This window comes from Oryx dammah, unplaced genomic scaffold (genome assembly GCF_014754425.2).
Source record: "Oryx dammah isolate SB20612 unplaced genomic scaffold, SCBI_Odam_1.1 HiC_scaffold_4, whole genome shotgun sequence".
In the NCBI taxonomy this organism is placed as follows: domain Eukaryota; kingdom Metazoa; phylum Chordata; class Mammalia; order Artiodactyla; family Bovidae; genus Oryx; species Oryx dammah.
Window position 1 is genome coordinate 81,604,106 of NW_024070188.1, and position 20,751 is coordinate 81,624,856.

The window sequence follows — 20,751 nt, forward strand, 5'->3', positions numbered from 1 at the left end:
GGTTCCCCCAGGAGCCTCCCTCTCCTTCCTCCCTCCCTTCCCACTTTGGACAGTACTCTCCCCTGCGCCTGCCCCCACAGCTGTATTTTGGACACACATAGCTTGTCTGCTTCCACTGCTCCACAGCTGGAAAGGAGTTTGGCCTCAGTGTGAATTGTACACGGCGTTTCCCCCACGTCTGACTTAGATTTACACAGGACCTTGGACTTTAGACGAGAGTGTTGATTCTGGAGTGAGGCAGAAGACTTGAGGGCTGCCGGGACGGGTGTGTGTATCTTGCATGGGAGAAGGACAAGAATTTGAGCAGGGCAGCAGGCTAGGGTGCTGCAGACCGTGTTTGGAGACAAGGCTTTTAGGGGCAGTTACGACTGAAGGAGGCTGTAAGGGTAGGGTCCTTATCCAGTATGACCGTGGCCTTGGAAGGAGGAGAGAGGTCTCTGGTCTCTCCACATGCGCTCGCCGTGTAAGGACATGGTAAGGCGGGACTGTCAGCAGGAATGGAGAGCGCCCTCACCAGAACCTGATCCTGCTGGCACCCTGATCCCAGACTTCTGCCCTCCAGACTGAGAAAGTAAATTTCTGTTGTCTAAGCCCATGTGAGGTATTTTTGCCATAAGCTTCACTCCATAGACACCTTTGCTCTGAGCATTTTCACTGAGAAAAATAAAATAACTCACTGATAGTTTGTTTTGCAGCTTGGTTTCAGGTGGTTGAAATGGCAGTAGTATTAGGGGATGGGCCCTTGGGGAGGTGATTAGTGCAAGAGGGCAGGGCCTATATATATCATGAGCTCAGTGCCTTGTAAAAAGGGTTGCAGTAAGATTACTGGCCCCTCCTGCCACAGGAGGGCACGGTGAGAAGCCCGCAGTCCACAGCCCCGAAGAGGGCAGGCCTGGAACCCAGCCATGCTGGCCCCCTGACCTGGGACATCCAGCCTCTAAAACGGCAAGACTTTAATTTCTGTTGTTTATAAGCTACCCAGTGTGTGGTATATTATTAAAGAAGCCCGAACAAACTAAGACATTAGTGAGAAAAAGAGCAAGTAGTGAGTCCTATAGCGATGTTGAAATCCTGGCCTGCACAAGTAGGTCAGTGTTGAGTGGACGGTGTGTTGCAGAATTTGCTCAGGTCAGTGGACTGGCTCGTTGCTCAGGAACACATGGAAGCATCCTGTGGGCTCACGGGTTTCTGAATCATAGCCAAGCTTCCTCTGATTCAGGAATAGTTTGTAACTACTAATAGTTTGTAACTACTCAGGGCAGGTGATGGGGCTCGGATGCCCAGCACTGGGGCTTGCTGGGTGCAGGAGTTGTGTTCCCCAGTCTGGGCAGCAGTTTAGGGCTGTGGTGGTGACACAGATGGGGTGTCAGCGGCCTCCCTGCCCAGCTTTTCTGCTCTGCCTCCTGTGGCCTCCAAGAGGCCCCTGTCTGCAGAAGTCACCTCCATGTGCTCAGAAACCTAGAGACTGGTTTGAATGAACAGATTCATCCTTGTAGATGCAAGTAGCCCTTTTGAATGGCCAGATCTCTCATATTCTAGAAATAATTTCATTTGGCTTCTTTATTACTTTGCAAGGTAATGTTCTTGGAGCCCCAAGGGATGAGGAAGTCAGCAAAGGAGAAGGGTATTTTGGGGGAAAACTCTAACATGAACTCCATCTGCTCTGTGGCTTAGTGACGGCCCACTCCCTGCACATCTCCTTCAGCCTGGGGCCTCCATCTCTGGCCTGGTGGCCAGCTGGCTCCCAAACAGGCCCATCCGTGGAGTCCACAGCTACCGCTCGGTGTCTGCTGCTGGAGTCCTCTTCCAGCCATTGCTCAGAGCAGGCTGGAACCCCACAGGGGTCTCTTCCCAGGTCCTGGGTCAGCAGCAGGCCCCCAGGGGGCAGTGACGGGGCTGGGAGGGCCCTGAGTCGGCAAGCCGCTTGCGTGGCCTGGGTCCCAGGGCTGCTGAGAGCCCATGTGGACCCAGACTGATGCCGGGGCGTCCTGTGGCATGAGAGCACAGCCGATTTGGCTCCAGCTTTCCACACGGTAAATGGGGTCAGGCTGTTTTGTACATTCCAGAGGCATTACGATTCACACCCATGTTGATAGCAACTGGAATAGCATGAAAATGTAGAAGGAAAACTGTCCTGCTCCTTCCTGTTTCAACCTCTAGACTAAAAGTGACAGCCTGTGGAGTGAGTCTGTCCTCTGGTTTCCAGTAACGACTACTGCTGGGGGCTAATCGGCGTCACTCCCCTAAATGTTGCTGCTTGCTGTCTCACCAGATGAAATCTATGGAAACAGCTTGATTTCCACCATGATCGACAGCTGCAACTGTTCAGACTCCAGTGACATTGAACTGAGTGATGACTGGGCTGCAAAGAAGTCTCCCAAAATCTCCCGAGCTAGCAAATCACCCAAACTCCCAAGGTAACCTGGACGTGCAGGAGTGTGCTCCCTGCTGTGTGTCTCTGGAGATGTGTCAGGGGTGTGTCTGCGGCAGAGTCGCACTGAAACCAACAGCTGAGGGGCACAGGCAGCGGGTGTGCCCACCTTTCATCCAAAAGGCCTGCCTGCTGCCTTCTTAGCTTCTCTCATCCTCTCCTTTGCGACAGAAAAAAGCGTCCAGGAGGAGGTCTGCTAAGCACGCAAAACTTCCAGGGGTCAGCACCGATGGTAGGTGCCATGGGGGTCACAGCCAGGGAGCTCGTTTTATCTTGCACTTTGAGAAGAGTAAGGAAGAGGCTTTACAGTGTATGTAGCATGTTAAAGAGAATGTCAAATTGTTGTTCAGTCACCCAGTCGTGTCCGACTCTTTGTGACCCCATGGACTGCAGCACACCAGGCGTCCCTGTCCCTCACCAGCTCCCAAAGTGTGCCCAAGTTCATGTCCATTGCATCGCTGATGCCATCCAGCTGTCTCATCCTCTAACGCCTTCTTTTCCTTATGCCATCAATCTTTCCCAGGATCAGGGACTTTTCCACTGAGTCAGCTGTTTGCATCAGATGACCAAAACACAGGAGTTTCAGCTTCAGCATCGGTCCTTTCAATGAGTATTCAGGGTTGATTTCCCTTAAGATTGGCTGGTTTGATCTCCTTGCTGTCCAAGGGACTCTCAGAAGTCTTCTCCAACACCACAGTTTGAAGGCATCAATTCTTTGGCACTCAGCCTTCTTTACGGTCCAGCTGTCACAACTGTATGTAACCACTGGGAAGACCATAGCCTTGACTATACGGACCTTTGTCAGCAGAGCAATATCTCAGCTTTTCAACACACTGTCTAGGTTTCTCATAGCTTTCCTGCTAAGAAGCAAATGTCTTCTGATTTCATGGCTGCAGTCACCATCTGCAGTGATCTTAGAGCCCACAAAGAGGAAATCAGTCACTACTTCCACCTTTCCCCTTCTATTTGCCATGAAGTAATGGGGTCAGATGTCATGATCTTAGTTTTTTTAATATTATTTTTAAGTTGGCTCTTTCACTCTCCTCTTTCACCCTCATCAGGAGGCTCTTTAGTTCCTTTTTGCCTTCTACCATCAGAGTGGTATCATCTGCATATCTGAGTTTGTTGATGTTTCTCCCCCCATCTTAATTCTAGCCTACGACTCATCTGGCCCAGCATTCCTCATGATGTGCTCAGTGTATGGATTAAACAAACAGGGTGACAGCAGACAGCCCTGCCTTACTCCTTTCTCAATCTTGTTTTATCTTCTACTTTGAGAAGAGTAAGGAAGAGGTTTTTACAGTGTATGTAATGTGTTATAGAAAATGTCAATTACATGCCTATAATTCTGTAATGGGAAAGTAGTGAAATAAAAATTAATAATCCTAAAGCTTGTCATAAGGAGTGGCAAAACGCTGAGAGTAGACGGAAGGGCCTATGTTGTTACAGATAAGAAACCCAGCATTCCCTGTCTGAGCTCCCTGACCTGGACCCCGATTTCCTTAAAGGGTGCATTGATCATCACTGAGACCCTCACCTCTAAATATCCTCTAAAGTTCCTGGGTTGCAGTCTCCAGAGCCTGCCCTCCTTCCTGCCATCTCCCAGTGAATCCCCCCACCCTGCAGCCAGGCTGGTTGTCCTCAACACAAGAACTTTAACCAGCTCCGTCTTCCTCAGCCCTAGATGACTTATTGAGTCCTCAAGCCCAAATATGTGAGGTTCAGTGCTTTTCCGTCATAGGGTGCCATCAGCCTTACCATATTCATCTTTATAATACTGTACTCTCTGGGGCAGATTGGCGTTAAACACATGTCCCCCATGTCATAACCACGGAAACCGAAGGAAAACTTTAGATCTGCTAGTTTAGTTTAAATATAGTGGCGAAATGCTAGGTCAGTCTGTTGAAATCTGAATATCATGTATTAGGACCTGTGAAGTTATTGTGGCCTTCAGGTGAGAAATAACTCTTCCCACCCGCCATTTTCCCCAGGATTAATTTTGTCAGCCCCTGACAGAATGCATTTCTAAACACACTATTTGTTGTTGTTGGTTAGCTGCTAAGTCGTGTCTGATACTTTTGCAACCCCTTGGACTGCAACCCACCAGGCTCCTCCATCCGTGGGATTTCCCAGGCAAGAATAGTAGAGTGGGTTGCCATTGCCTTCTGCAGGGGATCTTCCTGACTCATGAATTGAACCCAGGTCTCCTGCACTGCAGGTGGATGCTTTACCACTGAGCCACCTGGGAGGCCCAGTGTTAGTAGAAAGTGAAAGCTAATTCTCAAGTGAAAGCATTAGTTGCTCTGCTGCTGCTGCTTAGTCACTTCAGTCATGTCCAACTCTGTGCAACCCTATGGACTGCAGCCTTCCAGGCTCCTCCGTCCCTGGGATTCTCCAGGCAAGAACACTGGAGTTGGTTGCCGTTTCATTCTCCAATGCATGAAAGTGAAAAGAGAAAGTGAAGTCACTCAGTGTGTCTGACCCTCAGTGACCCCGTGAGGGGCTGCAACCCTTTGGGGCTTCTCCATCCATGGGATTTTTCAGGCAAGAGTACTGGAGTGGAGTGCCATTGCCTTCTCCAGTTAGTTGCTCAGTTGTGTCCAACTCTTTGCAACCCCATGGACTGGGGCCTGCAGGGTTTCTCTGTCCCTGGAATTCTCCAGGCAAGAATACTGGAGTGGGGTGGCCATTCCCTTCTCCAGGGGATCTTCCCAACCCAGGGATCTAACCCAGGTCTCCTGCACTGCTGGCAGATTCTTTACCATCTGAGCCACCAGAGAAGCCTCAAGTAAAAGTTCCTTACAAATGAATCACTTGATCTAACTGCAGTTTATTTATAAATATATATTATTCCACATACAATTCTGTCCTTCTTTCCTCATGTTCGAAAGGCAAAAAAGCAGGCGGTATGGACTTGATTAAATTAAGGGCCCCACCCCTGAGAGTGTGACGTCCACAGGGGCTGCTCGAGAGTGAGGAGGTCCCGGGGACCTATGGGTAGGTGCCTGACCCCGGCCTGGTCTCTGCAGGATCAACATCGAGGCCCGGAAGTCCCCCAAGCTGTCGCGAGCTGCTCAGGAGCTCTCCCGCTCTCCTCGCCTGCCCATGCGCAAGCCGTCCATTGGCTCGCCCAGCCTGGCGCGGAGGGAGTTCCCCTTTGAAGACATCACTCAGGTATCAGAGCCCCGCTGCCCTTCCCCCTTGCACGTGCATGAGGGTGGCTGAGCCCTGGGGACCGTCTCCATGCCTGGGACAGCAGCCCCTCAGGACCCTTGTCACCTCCTTGTCCCATTCGGCTTCCCTCCCACCTCAGGGATCCCCGTGGCTGCCACAAGAGCCTTCTCGAAGGCAGCTCTGCTTGAGACATCTCCTCACGTCCACCGCAGGACCCCCAACCACTCCTGACCCCTCAGTGACTCCCAGTGTCCCAGGAGCCCCGCCCTGGTCGCAGCCCCATGTCTGGCCGGCCTGTCTCCCTCCTGGCCCCCTTCACCCCGGGGCCCCTGCCTTGCGATTGACTGCCTTTTCCACTTTCTGCCTGCATCTCCCGATCAGTGGGCCCACCTTCTTGTCTGCTCCCCATGGTTTCTGTCTAAAGGTTTCCAGCTATAACCACCTCTGTCCAAAGCCTGCCTTCCCTGGCTTAGCCACAATAAGGCCAGTGCATCCTGTTTATGCTCCCTTATCCTTTCTCAGCAACTCCCTTGTGTGTGAATAACTACAAGCCTTATCTCCTCCCTAGGGTTATAAGCTGAGGGTATGTGTGTATACAGGTTTTTGTTTTTAACTATAATTGACCTGCAACACTATTGTTAGTTACTGGTGTACAACATAGTGATTTGGTATTTTTATACATTTTAAAATGGTCACTATGATAAGTCTGCTTACTGGCTGTCACCATACAAAGTTATTACAATGTTATTGACTATATTCTCCATGCTGTACATTTCATCCCTGAAAGTATTTATTTTGTAACTGGAGTTGTAGCTCTCAATCTCCCTCAGTTTCACTCATCACCCTCCACCCCTACCCTGGCAACCACCTGTTCATTCCCCATGAATCTGTTTCTGTTTTATGTTTGTTCATTTGTTTTGTTTTTTGCAGTCCACATGTAAGTGAAATCATGCAGTACTTGTCTGACATACTTCACTTAGCATACAGCCTCCAGGTCTGTTCGTGTTATTGCAGATGGCTAATATTTCACTCTTTCCGTGGCTGAGGAATATTTTAGTGTGTGTGTGTTTACCACAGCTTCTTTACCCATTTATCTATTATTGGGTAGTTAGGTTGCCTCCATGTCTTGGATTAGAAGTGCACATATCTTTTCATATGGTATTTCAGTTTTTAGTTTTTTGAGGCATCTCCATATTGTTTCTCACAGTGGCTGTACCAGCTTATGTTTCTACCAGCAGTGTTGGAGGGTTCCCTTTTCTTGAGGAGCTGAGTTTTATTCATCTTTATCATTGCTTTTGCACCTGTGTGTGCACACATGCACACACACAGCCTATGTATATGTGTGGTTTGGGGCATAGTGATAACTTTTAAAATTTTTTGAAATTTAATTGAATGAGAAAACAGATAATTGGATGGTCTCGGGACACACGGTTATCAGTACAACTGATGTTTCCAGGAGAAATAAGAATTCAAGGCTAAAAATGGAGTCAGAGCTTGGTACCCTTGTAGTTCAAGTGACTGGGCAAAAGGAGAGGCGAAGAAAAGTGTGCCGAAGTCACTCTTGTGACCTTTTAACCTCCCCACGCATGGACACACTGGGATCCATCCACCCCTTGCTCCCGACCCAAGAACCACAGCCCGTGAGCCACCATTTGGAAACAGGGCTGGTGTGCTCTCATCAGCATCTGGTCTTGAAAATGGTGGAATGACACAGGGTGAATATTTCCATCAGCAGCCACCGCCAGCAGCTTTTTAAGCAAAAAGTGTTAGCATTCTTACTTCTTAAGTGATTGATAGAAAATATGGAAACAGATTGTGATTCTTCTTCCTTTTTCCCACAGCACAACTATCTCGCTCAGGTCACGTCTAATATCTGGGGAACCAAATTTAAGATCGTGGGCTTGGCTGCTTTCCTGCCAACCAACCTCGGTGCAGGTAAGCGCTGCACCCCCTTCGGAACTCAGACTCAGGAATCAATTTCAACCTCCAGTGGTGTACAATGAGCTCTTACAGCACTGAAAGATTAATTTGTATTTCCCTCCAAAGTTTGACTCAAGCCACCATGATTTAGTGAAGAATAGAATTATTGTTCAATTTTTTTTTCCCCCCATGGTGCTTTCATTTTTTTTATACAAGCCCTGGATGATAAAAATAGCCAAAAGCTCTGATAGGTTTTCTGGTCATTTTGATTTCTGGCCTTTTACTGTGGGCAGATTTTGGTACCAGTGTCCTCAGTTTCTTGAAGCAAAAGAAATTTCTGAGCAAAGTCAAAAAGAGAGCATTAGAGGCTATACGAACAAGTTGGCTGACCGTTAGTGCAGTTCTTAGTGGTAAATCTTTATAGACTTCATTTTCGAGTATCAGTTAAATGTCATGTCTGTTGGAAGCTTGAGATATTGGGGAAAATGGAATCGGGAGGACAGAGCCGAGCAGGAACCCAGAGCATCTGGCTCTCTCTGTACCCAACGCTAGTGAGTAGCTCTAACTGCTCACATTTATTTGGCCCTTTTATAGAAAGCATGTGGCAGTTCCCTCTAAGTCTCTATCCTGATGTTTAAGTCAGACAGAATTCAGTCCTGAATAAAAGCAGAATTTGATTCCCCAAGCTTGGCATTGTGGTTATCATAACTATTTTCACTAAATTATCCTTCTGATTACAAATGAGGTTATTTCAAAATGAATTTATCATACCCAGCTCATTCCAGAACAGAATTTGTCTTTAACATGTGAAATGTATGTGGTTCTCTAGACGAACTACTGGCAGAGTGGCTGGGCAGTTTGTCGTATAGACTGAGAATTTGCTGTGTCCAGGTGTGTGTTGTTCCCACATCCACTCTGTGTCCGGGTTAGGGGTTGGCGGTCTTGTGCCTGGAAGGGCTCCCCTTGGGCCCTGGGCTCTGCCTGCACGAGATCTGTCTTCTGACGGCAGAGCCGCCGTGGCCCCGTCTCCCTTCCCACGAGGGGTTCTGCTGGCGCCCTGGCTGTCCTCTGCCGCATCTCTGTTGACTGTGTGTCCCTCCTCCTCCCCACCAGTAATCTACAAAACCAGCCTCCTGCATCTCCAGCCGCGGCAGATGACCATCTATCTCCCGGAAGTTCGGAAGATTTCCATGGACTACGTTAATCTGCCTGTCTTCAGCCCGAATGTTTTCAGTGAAGATGAAGATGACTTGCCAGGTGTGCTCACGCCCGTCAGCCAGTTTGTCACTAGCCCATACTCTCTGTTAATGGTGGGGGGCAGAGTGGTAAGTGGTTGAGGATTCCAGCATGTCAGCTGTGCCTGTGGACGCAGTTTGAAAAAGGTACAGCTTCCTCAGTCAGGGTGGAAGGTGTGTGAGGTGTCGCAGGAGAAAGGGCACATCCTGTCGCTGGGTTGGGGAGGAAGAAGCCACCAGAGCAAGGACGATTGCAGGGCCGTGATGCCTCACGTTCACAGAGCACTTTCACCATCTCGTTACCCTCATGGTTTTCCTCTTGGTCCCATGCCCAGATAAAGAGACGTTATCAGGACCAGTCAGGACTCAGAAATCAGAACTGAAGCCTGGTCTCACCGGCCCTAGGCCAGCCCTCATCCTGTCAGCCCCTGCTTAGAGAATGACATCACTGAGATGACCCTGTGCCCACAAAGCCCGGTTTCTCAAACCTGCCCTGGCTCCAGGGTGGAAAACCTTTGCATTTCAGCCTCCCTCTCTCTGAAGTGCAGTGCAGGGCTCTGTGCATGGAAGCCTGGTCTGAGTTAAAATCTGGTACAAGGTTTTAAAATTCTGGTTTACAAATTTGAGATATTTGTAGCATCTCAAATTAATTTAAGTGCTTTCTGGTCAGGGGACCCTATTTTGATTATTAATAGATTAAAATGATTTGTAATTAGTCTACCAGTTACTTGTCTGTGACTATTCTCAAAAAAGCCTGCCTGCAATTATGTAAAAGGCTCTGAAAAATCTCTGGTTTCTGAGCCAGAGGAACCCTGCATGGTTCACGGACTTCTCCTGTCCCTGGTCATTCTCAAACAGAGGGGCTCTGCTCCTCCCCATGGAGTGCAGGGCAGGGGGCTCTGATCCTACCTCAGGCCCTGAACGTGGGGACTCGCTTGACTTCTCTCAGCCTCGGTTTTTACCTGTAAAGCAGTGGGGCTTGCTCATGGTAGCCGCCTCTGGTTCTCTGACAGCTTCTCTCTCTGAGTGGTGAAGCAGATGTTATCAACTCACGAAGTCCTGATGGGCATGGTCTTGGAACCGCAGGAGACTGCCGTTTGGCAAGGCTGCACACATTTGAGCATATAGCCCATGCCCTGCTGTTCATAGCCTCGGATATAGGAGTGTCTTTTACACTTTCCCCATGTTGGCCTCCGTTCTCCTGGAAGGTGATGGGTAGAGCTCTGTCTGACGCTCAGCTGTGGTCATAATCGTCTGCTGTTCCCTGTGGATGAGGGGCTTACACTCAGTGCTCAGAACATGACAGAGACCCTCCTTTAGTGGGGAAGATGCCTGCCCTCAGAGTTCCATGCAGAGGAGAGAGCATCTGGAAGAGGAAGTGGAACAGAAAGAGTAGATTTGAGATGGGGCCCGGGTTCGGGCAGCCAGGAGGTCGTGCTGTCTGACTAGAGCACCCAGGGGCGGGGAGAGTCTGTTACAGGAGCTGAGGGCAGGCTCGGCTTTTCATGAACCAGCTGGCTTCATGCTACAGTCCTGGTGAAAGGTCAGCCAGCCTCTGTGATTAGCCTGTTAAACTCTATTTCCTTCTCACACACTAGCAGCACTCACAGGCCTGTGAGAGTCAGCTTGGCACACTCGGTGAACACTGTAGACAGGGTCATTCAGACAGTGGCCCTGAGCACTCACATGTGTTCTGCTGATCATTGTGCAAATGCATACTGTACAAATAAGACATATCTACAGGGTTTATTGAGTGTGGCTCACCTTACATACAATTTGAAATGCTAAAAAGCAGATAAATTAGGAAATGACCCTTCCCCTCATATGCAGATTTGCTGGAAGAGTCTTTCCAGTGGCCTTTTCTGCTGCATTTCACATGGTTCTATTTATAGAAACAATTTATATACAAATCTCAGACACACATGTGCTGCAGGACACGTCCTACACTGACCAGCCCATAACTCTGGAGAAATCTACCCCAAAGCCTAGGCTTTGAGTCTTCAGCGGACTTTGATACTGTACCACTGCCCGCTTCCTGCACAAAACAGTGGCCCCTTTTATCAGTATCACGAGTAATCAGCATCTTTAAACAGTTATATGCCCCAGTGCCATTCAGGTACATGGTATTTATTGAAAAGCTCTGGCAATGCCCTAAGCTTATGGATGACTGTAGGCTGCCCTGAGACCCATCAGGTTTATCCTGTGTGATCTAGAAACATTAGAGAAGTTTTGCATAACTTGTGTGAACTGTCTGGCTTTCCCTAAGCAAACATGCCTTCCTCTGTAGCCATTGCATTTGGTATGCAGGAGGATGGGATGAGTTGTGCTGACCCAGTTTCATGGCACTGTTTTCTAAGCAGCTCATCTCCCTAATTGCCTTCCAGTGACAGGAGCATCTGGTGTACCCGAAAACAACCCGCCCTGTACCGTGAACATCCCCATCGCCCCCATCCACAGCTCGGCTCAAGCCATGTCCCCCACGCAGAGCATCGGGCTGGTGCAGTCCCTGCTGGCCAACCAGAATGTGCAGCTGGACGTCCTGACCAATCAGACCACAGCCGTGGGCGGTGCCGAACACGCGAGTGACAGTGCCACCCAGTACCCCGTGTCCAGCCAGTACCCCGTGTCCAGCCGCTACTCCAGCCCCGGCCAGGTGATCTTCGGAGGCGTGGAGGTGGGCCGCAGCCTCCCCAACCCGCCTCAGCTCTCCCTGCCGCCGCCAGCCCAGGGGGCCATCCAGCTGTCCATGCTGGACCACGGCGACCGAGACCATGAGCATCTGCAGAAGCCAGCCAAGGCCCTGCGGCCGGTGCCCCAGTTGGCCACCGAGGGGGACGCGGTGGTGTTCAGTGCCCCCCAGGAGGTCCAGGTGGCCAAGATGAACCCCCCGCCCCCCTACCCCGGAACCATCCCTGCCGCCCCTACCACTGCGGCACCGCCGCCCCCGCTGCCGCCGCCACAGCCCCCGGTGGACACGTGCTTGAAGAAGGGCGACTTCTCTCCGTACCCCACAGCGGCGCACTACCAGCCACCCCTGGGCTACGAGCGGATCACCACTTTCGACAGCAGCGGCAACGTGGAAGAGGTGTGCCGGCCCCGGACGCGGATGCTCTGCTCGCAGAACACCTACACGCTGCCCGGCCCGGGCAGCTCGGCCACGCTGAGGCTCACGGCCACCGAGAAGAAGGTCCCGCAGCCCTGTACCAGCGCCACCCTGAACCGCCTGACAGTCCCGCGCTACTCCATCCCCCCGGGGGACCCACCACCCTACCCCGACCTCGCCGGCCCGCTGGGCCCCAGCCGGGGCGTGGGGCAGAGGCCAGACGGCGGCCTCATCCACGCCACGCTGCGCAGGAACAACCGCGAGGCGGCGCTCAGGGCGGCGCAGCTGGCGGAGCCCCCGCGGCCGCTGCCGCACCCGCCCAAGCCCAAGGGTGCAGCACCCTTCCCCGCGCGGCCACCGCCCGCGCTCTACACCTGCAGCCAGTGCAGCGGCGCAGGGGGCACGGCGGGCCGGCCCGACCCGGGGGCGCAGCCAGGCACCAGCCTGGCGCATGCAGCCAGCACCTCTCCGCTGACCTCCCAGTCGTCCTACAGTCTCCTGGGCGCGGCTGAAGGCGCCCGCGAGCGTGCCGACTATGTGAACTCGGCTTTCACGGAGGACGAGGCTCTGGCCCAGCACTGTCCGGCCGACAAGCCGCCGAGGCACCCGGCGCTGGGCGAGGCCGCTGTGGCCGTTAAGCGGCCACCCCCCTACCAGTGGGACCCCGTGCTGGGGGAGGACGTGTGGGTCCCTCAGGAAAGGACAGCCCAGAGCACGATGCCCAACCCCCTGAAACTGCCCCCTCTGATGGTGGGTCCGAGCCAGCACCTGGACGTGTCCCGAGTGCCCTTCGTCTCCCCCAAGGCTCCCGCCAGCCCTGCTGCCACTTTCCAGCCTGGCTATGGGATGGGGGTGCCCTACCCGGCCGGCTACAGCACCTCCCCACTGCCGGGGGTACAGGCTCCCTGCTCCCCGAAAGATGCCCTGGCCCCAGCGCAGTTTGCCCAGCAGGAGTCCACCGTGGTTCTGCAGCCCGCCTACCCGCCCAGCCTGGCCTACTGCACCCTGCCCCCCATGTACCCGGGAAGCAGTGCCTGCTCCAGTTTACAGCTGCCGCCTATCGCCTTGCACCCCTGGAACTCCTACAGCTCCTGCCCGCCCGTGCAGAACCCCCAGGGCACTCTCCCCGCCAAGACACACTTGGTGGTGGAGAAGCCCCTGGTGTCCCCCCCGCCCACTGACCTCCAAAGCCACCTGGGGACAGAGGTGATGGTGGAGACCGCAGACAACTTCCAGGAAGTCCTCTCCCTGACGGAGAGCCCGATCCCCCAGCGGACAGAGAAATTTGGGAAGAAGAACCGAAAGCGGCTGGACAGCCGGGCAGAGGAGGGCAGTGTTCAGGCCATCACCGAGGGCAAGGTGAAGAAGGAGGCTCGGACGCTGAGTGATTTTAATTCCCTCATCTCCAGCCCCCGCTTGGGGAGGGAGAAGAAGAAAGTAAAGAGTCAGAAGGACCAGCTGAAGTCGAAGAAGCTGAATAAGACGAATGAGTTCCAGGACAGCTCAGAGAGCGAGCCAGAGCTCTTCATCAGCGGAGATGAGCTGATGAACCAGAGCCAGGGCAGCAAGAAGGGCTGGAAGAGCAAGAGGAGCCTGCGGGCAGCCAGCGAGCTGGAGGAGTTCAAGTGCAGGAAGGCCAGCGAGAAGGAGGACGGCCGACTGGGCAGCCAGGGCTTCGTGTACGTCATGGCCAACAAGCAACCGCTCTGGAATGAGGCCACCCAGGTGTACCAGCTGGACTTCGGGGGGCGGGTGACCCAGGAGTCGGCAAAGAACTTCCAGATCGAGCTGGAGGGGCGGCAGGTAAGAAGCCATGTCCTGGGGTGCAGCCAGAACGCTACCTTCTGGTCGCGACAGATCTCTGGGCTTTGGTCTTCGAGGAGAATCGTTCAGAAGGCCGATGGGAACTGTGGGAAGCAGCTGATGTCTCTTAGGGTGGGACCACTCGGACCTCTCATTTTCAGTGTGCCCGTCTCTCATTTCTCACCAAACTAATCCATGTCCTGATTTTTTTAAAGTCCGATGGTTCCTACAAGACCCATGAGGAAAGTAGCAGGCACTTGCCCGCTCCCAGACCCTACCCTCCCAGAGTTCTGTGTGCTTTTCCTGGTGTCTGTCGATGCATTGGCAAAGAACACATTTCTGCTGCTGTCTCTTGATTTTTCAGTTCTGAGCCTCATGTACTTATTTCTCTCTAAGCAACTTGAGGGTTCATTTTCTTCACCCTAGTCTCCCCCCAGCACAGGTGAACTTTCCCTTCCCCTTTTCCCAGGTAAATCAGTTGTCATTGGTCCCTGATTGTGCCTCTGAATATGACTCATGTCTGAGCCACTATATTTCCTTCCCTGTGTAGGCTCGTTGCGCTAGATGTAACGATTACCCAGCTTCTGTTTGCTTATTTCTCTGTTTCTGTCATTAAGTCCTTCCCTGACTCTCCAGCAGAACAAGCATCTCCTCTTGGTACACTTGAGCCTTTTTCGTAGTTTCTCAGTTCTTCCTGTTCCAACCTGGAGTTCTTGTGGTCCCACTGCATGGCTGTCATTCTGGACTATCCTTCCCTACTATTCTGGGAACTCTTTTCACTGCTCATTTAAATCTCAACATTGTTAATTTGCTCAACAAATGTTTATAGAGTACCTGCTATATGCCTGGCAATCTTCTGGGCCCAGGAGTTGGCAAATTATGGCCCACAGGCCCACCCAGCCTGCAGCCTCTTTCTATAAAGTTTTACTGAGAGCCACATCCGTCCACTTCAGTACTGTCTACCCTGCTCTCACCCTACAACAGCAGTTCAGTAGTTGTGGCAAAGTCCACATGACCTGCAAAGTCTGAAATGTTTATTATCTGCCCTTACCAGAGAGTTTGCCGACCTCTGTTTTGAGTGCTGAAATTAGAGCACTAAGGAAAGCTCCCTGTCCTCATGGAGTTTCCAAAAATGAGAAAGAGACCATGAACAAATAAATGTCATGTAACAACATCAGCAATGTGGTCCCAGTAAGCCCTGGGGTGACCGGAACACAGAGGCCCACGAGGGGACTGGGCATGCTCTCCTGGTCCCACTCTGAGCAGGGACGTCTGACAGTCACAAGCAGTGGTTCTCTTAAGCCTCTTTCAGCTTGGAGATTCCTTTCTCTGCTGCTCCTTTCTCCTTTCTATTTCCTTGGTGGAGAAACCCCTTCCTCTGACCCACGGAGCTCCCCATGTTCCGAATCTTTCTCGTGGCCTCCCCATCGCACAGTTCAACATGGTCCTCCATGCGTTTATTTCCCACTAACTCACAGTTAGGTTGAGGAGCTTATCAGAGTCGCAGATCTCTCACAGACGTGCTGTCTGCCTCTGTTGGGAGCGGCCCTGAGGGTCTCCTTTAACGTGTCTGCCTCCCCACCCCACCCCCCCCCACCCCAGGTGATGCAGGTCGGGAGGATCGACGGCAGTGCCTACATCCTGGATTTCCAGTACCCCTTCTCTGCCGTGCAGGCCTTCGCGGTCGCCCTGGCCAACGTGACTCAGCGCCTCAAGTGAGGGTCCTGGTATGGGCAGGAGAGAGAGGCCTGACCTCCGGGGCCCAGAAGACAAGGGCAGAACTGGAAACATCTCTCAGGCCCAGGAGAGGGCACTGACCTTTCGTCGTTATTTGTTTGGGTTTTTACTATTCTTTATTGTCTTTTTTTTTTCCCCTTCTTTTTAAACAAAAGTAAGATATAGGAGAGTGGCATTTGGAACCGAAGGGTGCAAGGCAGCTGGAGGTGCTTGGGAAGCAAGGCTGCTGTGGGAATGGATGTCCTCCTGGGTTTGTTTCTGTCGGCCACAGGCCGGGGGGCCCTTCCAAGGGAAGGTCAGCCAGCCTCCTGCCTGGCTGCTTCTCCGAGACTAGGAGCTTGTGTCGTTTTCCTCCTCTACAACATCCAGCTTTTATTATTCCTCCAACATCACCACTAGTGTAAAAAAAAAAAGTTTAAAGAATAACACAACCAAAAAATCCTGAAGGTACAGGTTCTCTTGGTGGGGCACCGTTTAATTCACACGTTATGTTATTCCCCACCCCCCGAGGTGACTTGATTAATGAAGGGTATTTTGGCAAATGCACTGTGTTTGACTAATAAAAGGAGGCTTTTTTCCCGGGGGTGCTGTTGCCAGGTATAAAAGGATATGCTCGTGAGCTGACAGGGAAGGATGACAGGAGGAAGGGACTCCTGCGGGTGTGTGCGAGGTCCAAGGGCCACGCTCATCAGCACATCTACATTGATGCCTCCACTAGATCCCCAATGTGTCAGAATTCCGTCAGCTCAGCGATCCTTCCAGCTGATCAAGCTCCCCACATGTGCTGGGGGCCGTGGTTTCCTGGGCTGCAGGGATGTGTCACTAGAGGCCAAGAAGTGGGGCTTCCCTCCCTCTCCCGCTCTCACCGTGGGATCTGGGAACCCCAACCGACACAGTATTTTTCCCATTAGATAACACTGTTCTGTACTTTTTCTTCCTAAAAATGCTGACAGCACTGATTTGAAAGTACTCCTTTCCTCTTTGGGGCTGTATTAAAATTCAGTTGGCTAGAGACGTTTTCCAACAGATTAGAAACGTAACAAAAAATAAAAGATGTTAGGCACTTGCCAGGGTGTGAAAAGATACAGTTATAATCAGTTCTTTGACAAGAGCCCCACCAACTTCTCTAGGGGGGAAAAAAGTTGTTTATTAACTGTACAGACTGTTTACTGAGATGATAAACCACTGGGAGAACATGGTTAAAGTTACAGAACCTACCGAAGTTCCTTGACTGTTGCTTGCAACAACAAAATTGTTGCAACAATTGCAACAGCAAAAATCCAGAGATTATTTTTTCCCATCTCCCTCTCCTAGGGGACTTGCTGGGCCATATTCAGCCCTGCTCATAACACGACCCAGTTCATGTTTTTGGTTACTCATATCTGTGAGAGTAGGGCAGGAACACAGGAACTGTCTGCTGGTTTAGAGTCCTAAATGTGGATTTTGTTTAAAAAGAAACAAGTGGAAGATACTGCAGAAACATATTTTCAAAATAAAAAAATTGGTTTTTAGTCTTCTTTTTTAGTTTAAAAATTGGGAAGGAAACAGGCCCACTGAAAGATGACATCCCCTTAGCATTTTCTCCAGACCCCGAAGAAACACAGGTGAGGTTTTAAATATGGTGAAGGCCATCTCCCCGCTATTACCAGAGGTTCCCATATTTTGAAATATTGAGCCTGATTCTTTGGTGGGTAAATTTTTCCAGAAAGAATTTAGCTGTGTACTCAGAATTACATAATTCTTTTATATGAGTTTGTGTAGCTTAATATGATGTTTCAGTGCTTATTATCAGTTGTGCAATAATGGTTAGAGCCTATTTCTAAATAATTTAAAGCCAATTCCCTTGTTTTATTGTCCAAGAGTTAATTATTTATCTTGCTTTGATAGTGTTCGTAGAAATTATTCTGTTACTATGTTCTGGTGAGTTATGCCATTTTATTATTTATTTAGAAAAATAGTATGTTTGTAACGACTTATTTGGTGGCAGTATGTTTTGCTACAAGAAATAAAAAGGATATGGTAGAAGGGTTTTTTTTGCTGGACAGTTTGTACTTTTTCTAATTGGGAAAAGCTCCTACTCATCCTTTAAAAGTAATTTTTTTTCATTTTGTGTTATCAATTATATACAAAGGAGATTTCTTCAAGATAACAGGTCCTAAAATACTATTTCCCCTTCTGTTGAAAATTTTATTTTCAATGAAAATAAGAGGTGAAATGAAGAGAAATCCTTGGAATGAAAATGACAAATATGTGTGAAGAGAAAGTGAGTATTTGTAACAGATAATGAACTAAACTTGCTGAATGCTTAGCTCAGTCCCGAGAAGCCCTTTTTCCTACATGGGGATGAAGGCCTCCACCCTGGATGTTTGGCAGGAATTTGCCTCTGGTGAGCAGCCGCCGCCCCAGCCTGAAGGAGGTAACCACTCACCAATCAGAAACAGGTGGCTGTAGCCATTGTAAAGCGGTGTCTTTGCAGTTAATGGTGATGATTTCACTTACTTTGAAAATTGCTTTCATTTGGTCAGTCTCTATCAAAGTCAGTACTTTAAGCAGTGGAAGTCTTCATACTTAGTGTTTATTAATAGCAACTTATGAATATTAAGATACCTCACTGAATCTCTAAAGTTAAAAACATTAGCCCAGTAAATAGTCATCTACAGAACAGGATCCACACCTCTCTGAGGGAAGCGGTATATTAACAAACATGAAAACCAGTTTTAAACTTGGTTTAACCTCACCAAACCAAAGGCACAGCTTTGAGTATAGTACGCCCATTGAATGTATGTGTATCCTAAGAAGAACTCACACCAAGAAAGCAGGAAAATGTCAAAGCTCTCGTGACAGGAGAAGTCAAAGAGTTTGCAGTGTTTTCACCCTTGGCTGTTGCTTCCTTATCGTGTGCCCCAAGAGGACACTTGAACGTGTGGTCATAGATGAAAGCCAGGAGACTGACCCTCAGATCAAGCCAGCTCTGCCACTGAGTTGGTGGGTGACCTTGGGCCTCTTGTTTATCCATCTGTAAAAGGAAAGGATGGCCTGAACAATCTTCTAAATGCCTGCATGAGGGCCTGAAATGTACGTTTCCTCATTCCACTCTACAGACTTGAAAGGTAGGTTTCAAAACATGGCCTTTTGTAGTTTTTTTTTTTTTTTGGCCTGTTTTCATAAGCCACCTACTGAATGTAAACCAGTGCATTTAAAATAATACTTTTGGAAGCTTTACCTCTAAAAGCAAGTGAGTTTGGAATCATGTTTGTTCTCATAAACTTATGCAAAAGCACCAATTCCAGGAAGGCTTCCCTGGTAGCTCAGTTGGTAAAGAATCTGCCTGCAATGCAGGAGACCTGGGTTTGATTCCTGGATCGGGAAGATTCCCCAGGAGAAGGGATAGGCTACCCACTCCAGTATTCACGGGCTTCCCTGGTGGCTCAGATGGTAAAGAATCTGCCTGCAATGTGGAAGACCTGGGTTTGACCCCTGGGTTGGGAAGATCCCCAGGAGGAGGGCATGGCAACCCACCCCAGTATTCTGGCCTGGAGAACTCCTCGGACAGAGGAGCCCGGCAGGCTACAGTCCATGGGATCACATGACTGACGAAGACTAAGCACAGCAATTCACAGTAAAACAGAGGAGCCACACGTGTGTGCCCTCCTTGGTGGGCACCTCTGAGAATGGCCCTAAAACAAGTCACCATTTGCCCTAAAGGGTGGGTAGGAAAAAGACAAAGGAGTGTATGCCTCGTCTGCTTGAGTTACCGAGTGTGCTCTGCAGTGTTGCACGATCTTCGTGTGCAGATTTCTCAAGAAGGAACCCATTGTGTCCCCCGTGGGCCATGTATCGTTCGGCCAAGTCAGTGGTTGTGAACAGAGTTGGTTGAGACAAGATGTGTCCAGATGTAGTGCAAGTTCCTGGGATTTTTGTCATAGCACACAACTCAAAAACTCTTCACCATTCGTGTGTCTGCCTATCTCTGGCTGATGAAACTCTGAAGGGTTGTGGTTTTCGTTTCTTTGGCTCTGTGTGATTTTCTTGTAACTTGTACCTGTGTTTTCTGTTTATACGTTCTTTTAAGGGGGAGGGGGAATGGTTCTAAGACCTTGTTTACTGTAGATACAATTTCTTTTGTGTCATAGAAAAGTTTGAGCTTGACTGAAGAAGGCACTGTATTATTTTACCAAGAGGAGTATTGTTTTTGCATTTGTTTATAAATGCATCATTTGAGTACTGTAAATTTGGACACACTTTCTGAGTTTATTACTACCGGCGTTTCCTTTTTCCTTTTTTTGTTTGTTTGTGTTTTCCTAACGGTTACGAGCACAGTGCAGGTGCACAGGCCCTAGACCAAACCAGACCCCCTGCATGTTCCCGCCCCCGCCTGGTGCTGCACCAGTTCCTCTCCTGTCGGTTGGTTTCTGAACTCAGCATCCTGCTTTGTTTCACTTTCCAAGCAAGATCTGTTGAGGTTTCCAAATTTCATTCTGATGAGCTCACCCTGGTCTCCTCTCTCCTTATGTGTTTGATTGTGCAGGAGGTATTCTAGAGGGCATTGGTGATTTGCATTCAAAATGATGTGGTTTGTCCAAATTATTTTCCATCTTTATTATTAAGATGGATCAATCTCATTTTTTTTCTTGATGATTTGAAGTTGTAAGAGTTGTCAGCTATTGCTTAATAAAATTTTCAGATCAAAAAAAAAAAACCATCAGTTCCTTGTGTGCTGAATTCACATGTGGTCTTGAGTCATTTGAGAAGAAATCGGTTCTCTCTGTTGGCACGACCCAGGATGACTGCGGCTCCAGTTTGACTCCTGGGTTACTGCCACCTGTTAGGTGACACCTGAGCCCTTTATTATCATTGTTCCTTCTGAGAGGTCCCAGGTCATGCTGTTTTCCTGTTGAGTTGATTTGAGTTTTTGTTTCTCTTTGCTTTTGTAAAAAAAACAATTCAGGGTGCTTCTGTTAGTACCTACAAGATCTGAGGTGCTAAGTACATTGACACCTTTCTTTTTTACTTTGTAACAAACTTAATAAACCCAGGTTTGGAGCAATTCCACTACAAGTGCTAAGATAACTGTTAATTGTTATTACTACTAATGAGACTTGGTACACTTCCGTGCTTCACCCTGGAATTCCCTCTGACCTTGGGAAGGAGGCAAGGACTGAGGGTCATAGGAGGCTCACCTGTGAATACTGTTCCCATGCACATTTACAGAGCCACCCATGTGGTTTTTCCAGAGATAAAAAATAGATATGGTCACTCAAGCTTTAGGAGACAGAACCAAAAACCAGTCATCTCTAGCAAATTTTAATCATTAACTTCTAAATAATCATAGAATTATAAATCTGTGC

General features: G+C 49.6%; 1 protein-coding gene across 1 annotated transcript in view; it reads left to right on the forward strand.

Annotated features, from left to right (window-relative positions):
- The window catches only part of TULP4 (TUB like protein 4), a 201,652-nt gene extending 181,566 nt beyond the window's left edge, over positions 1–20,086 (forward strand). The window contains exons 10-15 of the mRNA XM_040238900.1: positions 2,273–2,417; positions 5,461–5,605; positions 7,447–7,540; positions 8,639–8,782; positions 11,145–13,666; positions 15,269–20,086. Coding sequence (XP_040094834.1) covers positions 2,273–2,417; positions 5,461–5,605; positions 7,447–7,540; positions 8,639–8,782; positions 11,145–13,666; positions 15,269–15,385 — 3,167 coding nt within the window. The 3' untranslated portion in view covers positions 15,386–20,086. The remainder of the gene's footprint in view (positions 1–2,272; positions 2,418–5,460; positions 5,606–7,446; positions 7,541–8,638; positions 8,783–11,144; positions 13,667–15,268) is intronic.
- The last annotated feature ends 665 nt before the right edge of the window (positions 20,087–20,751 follow it).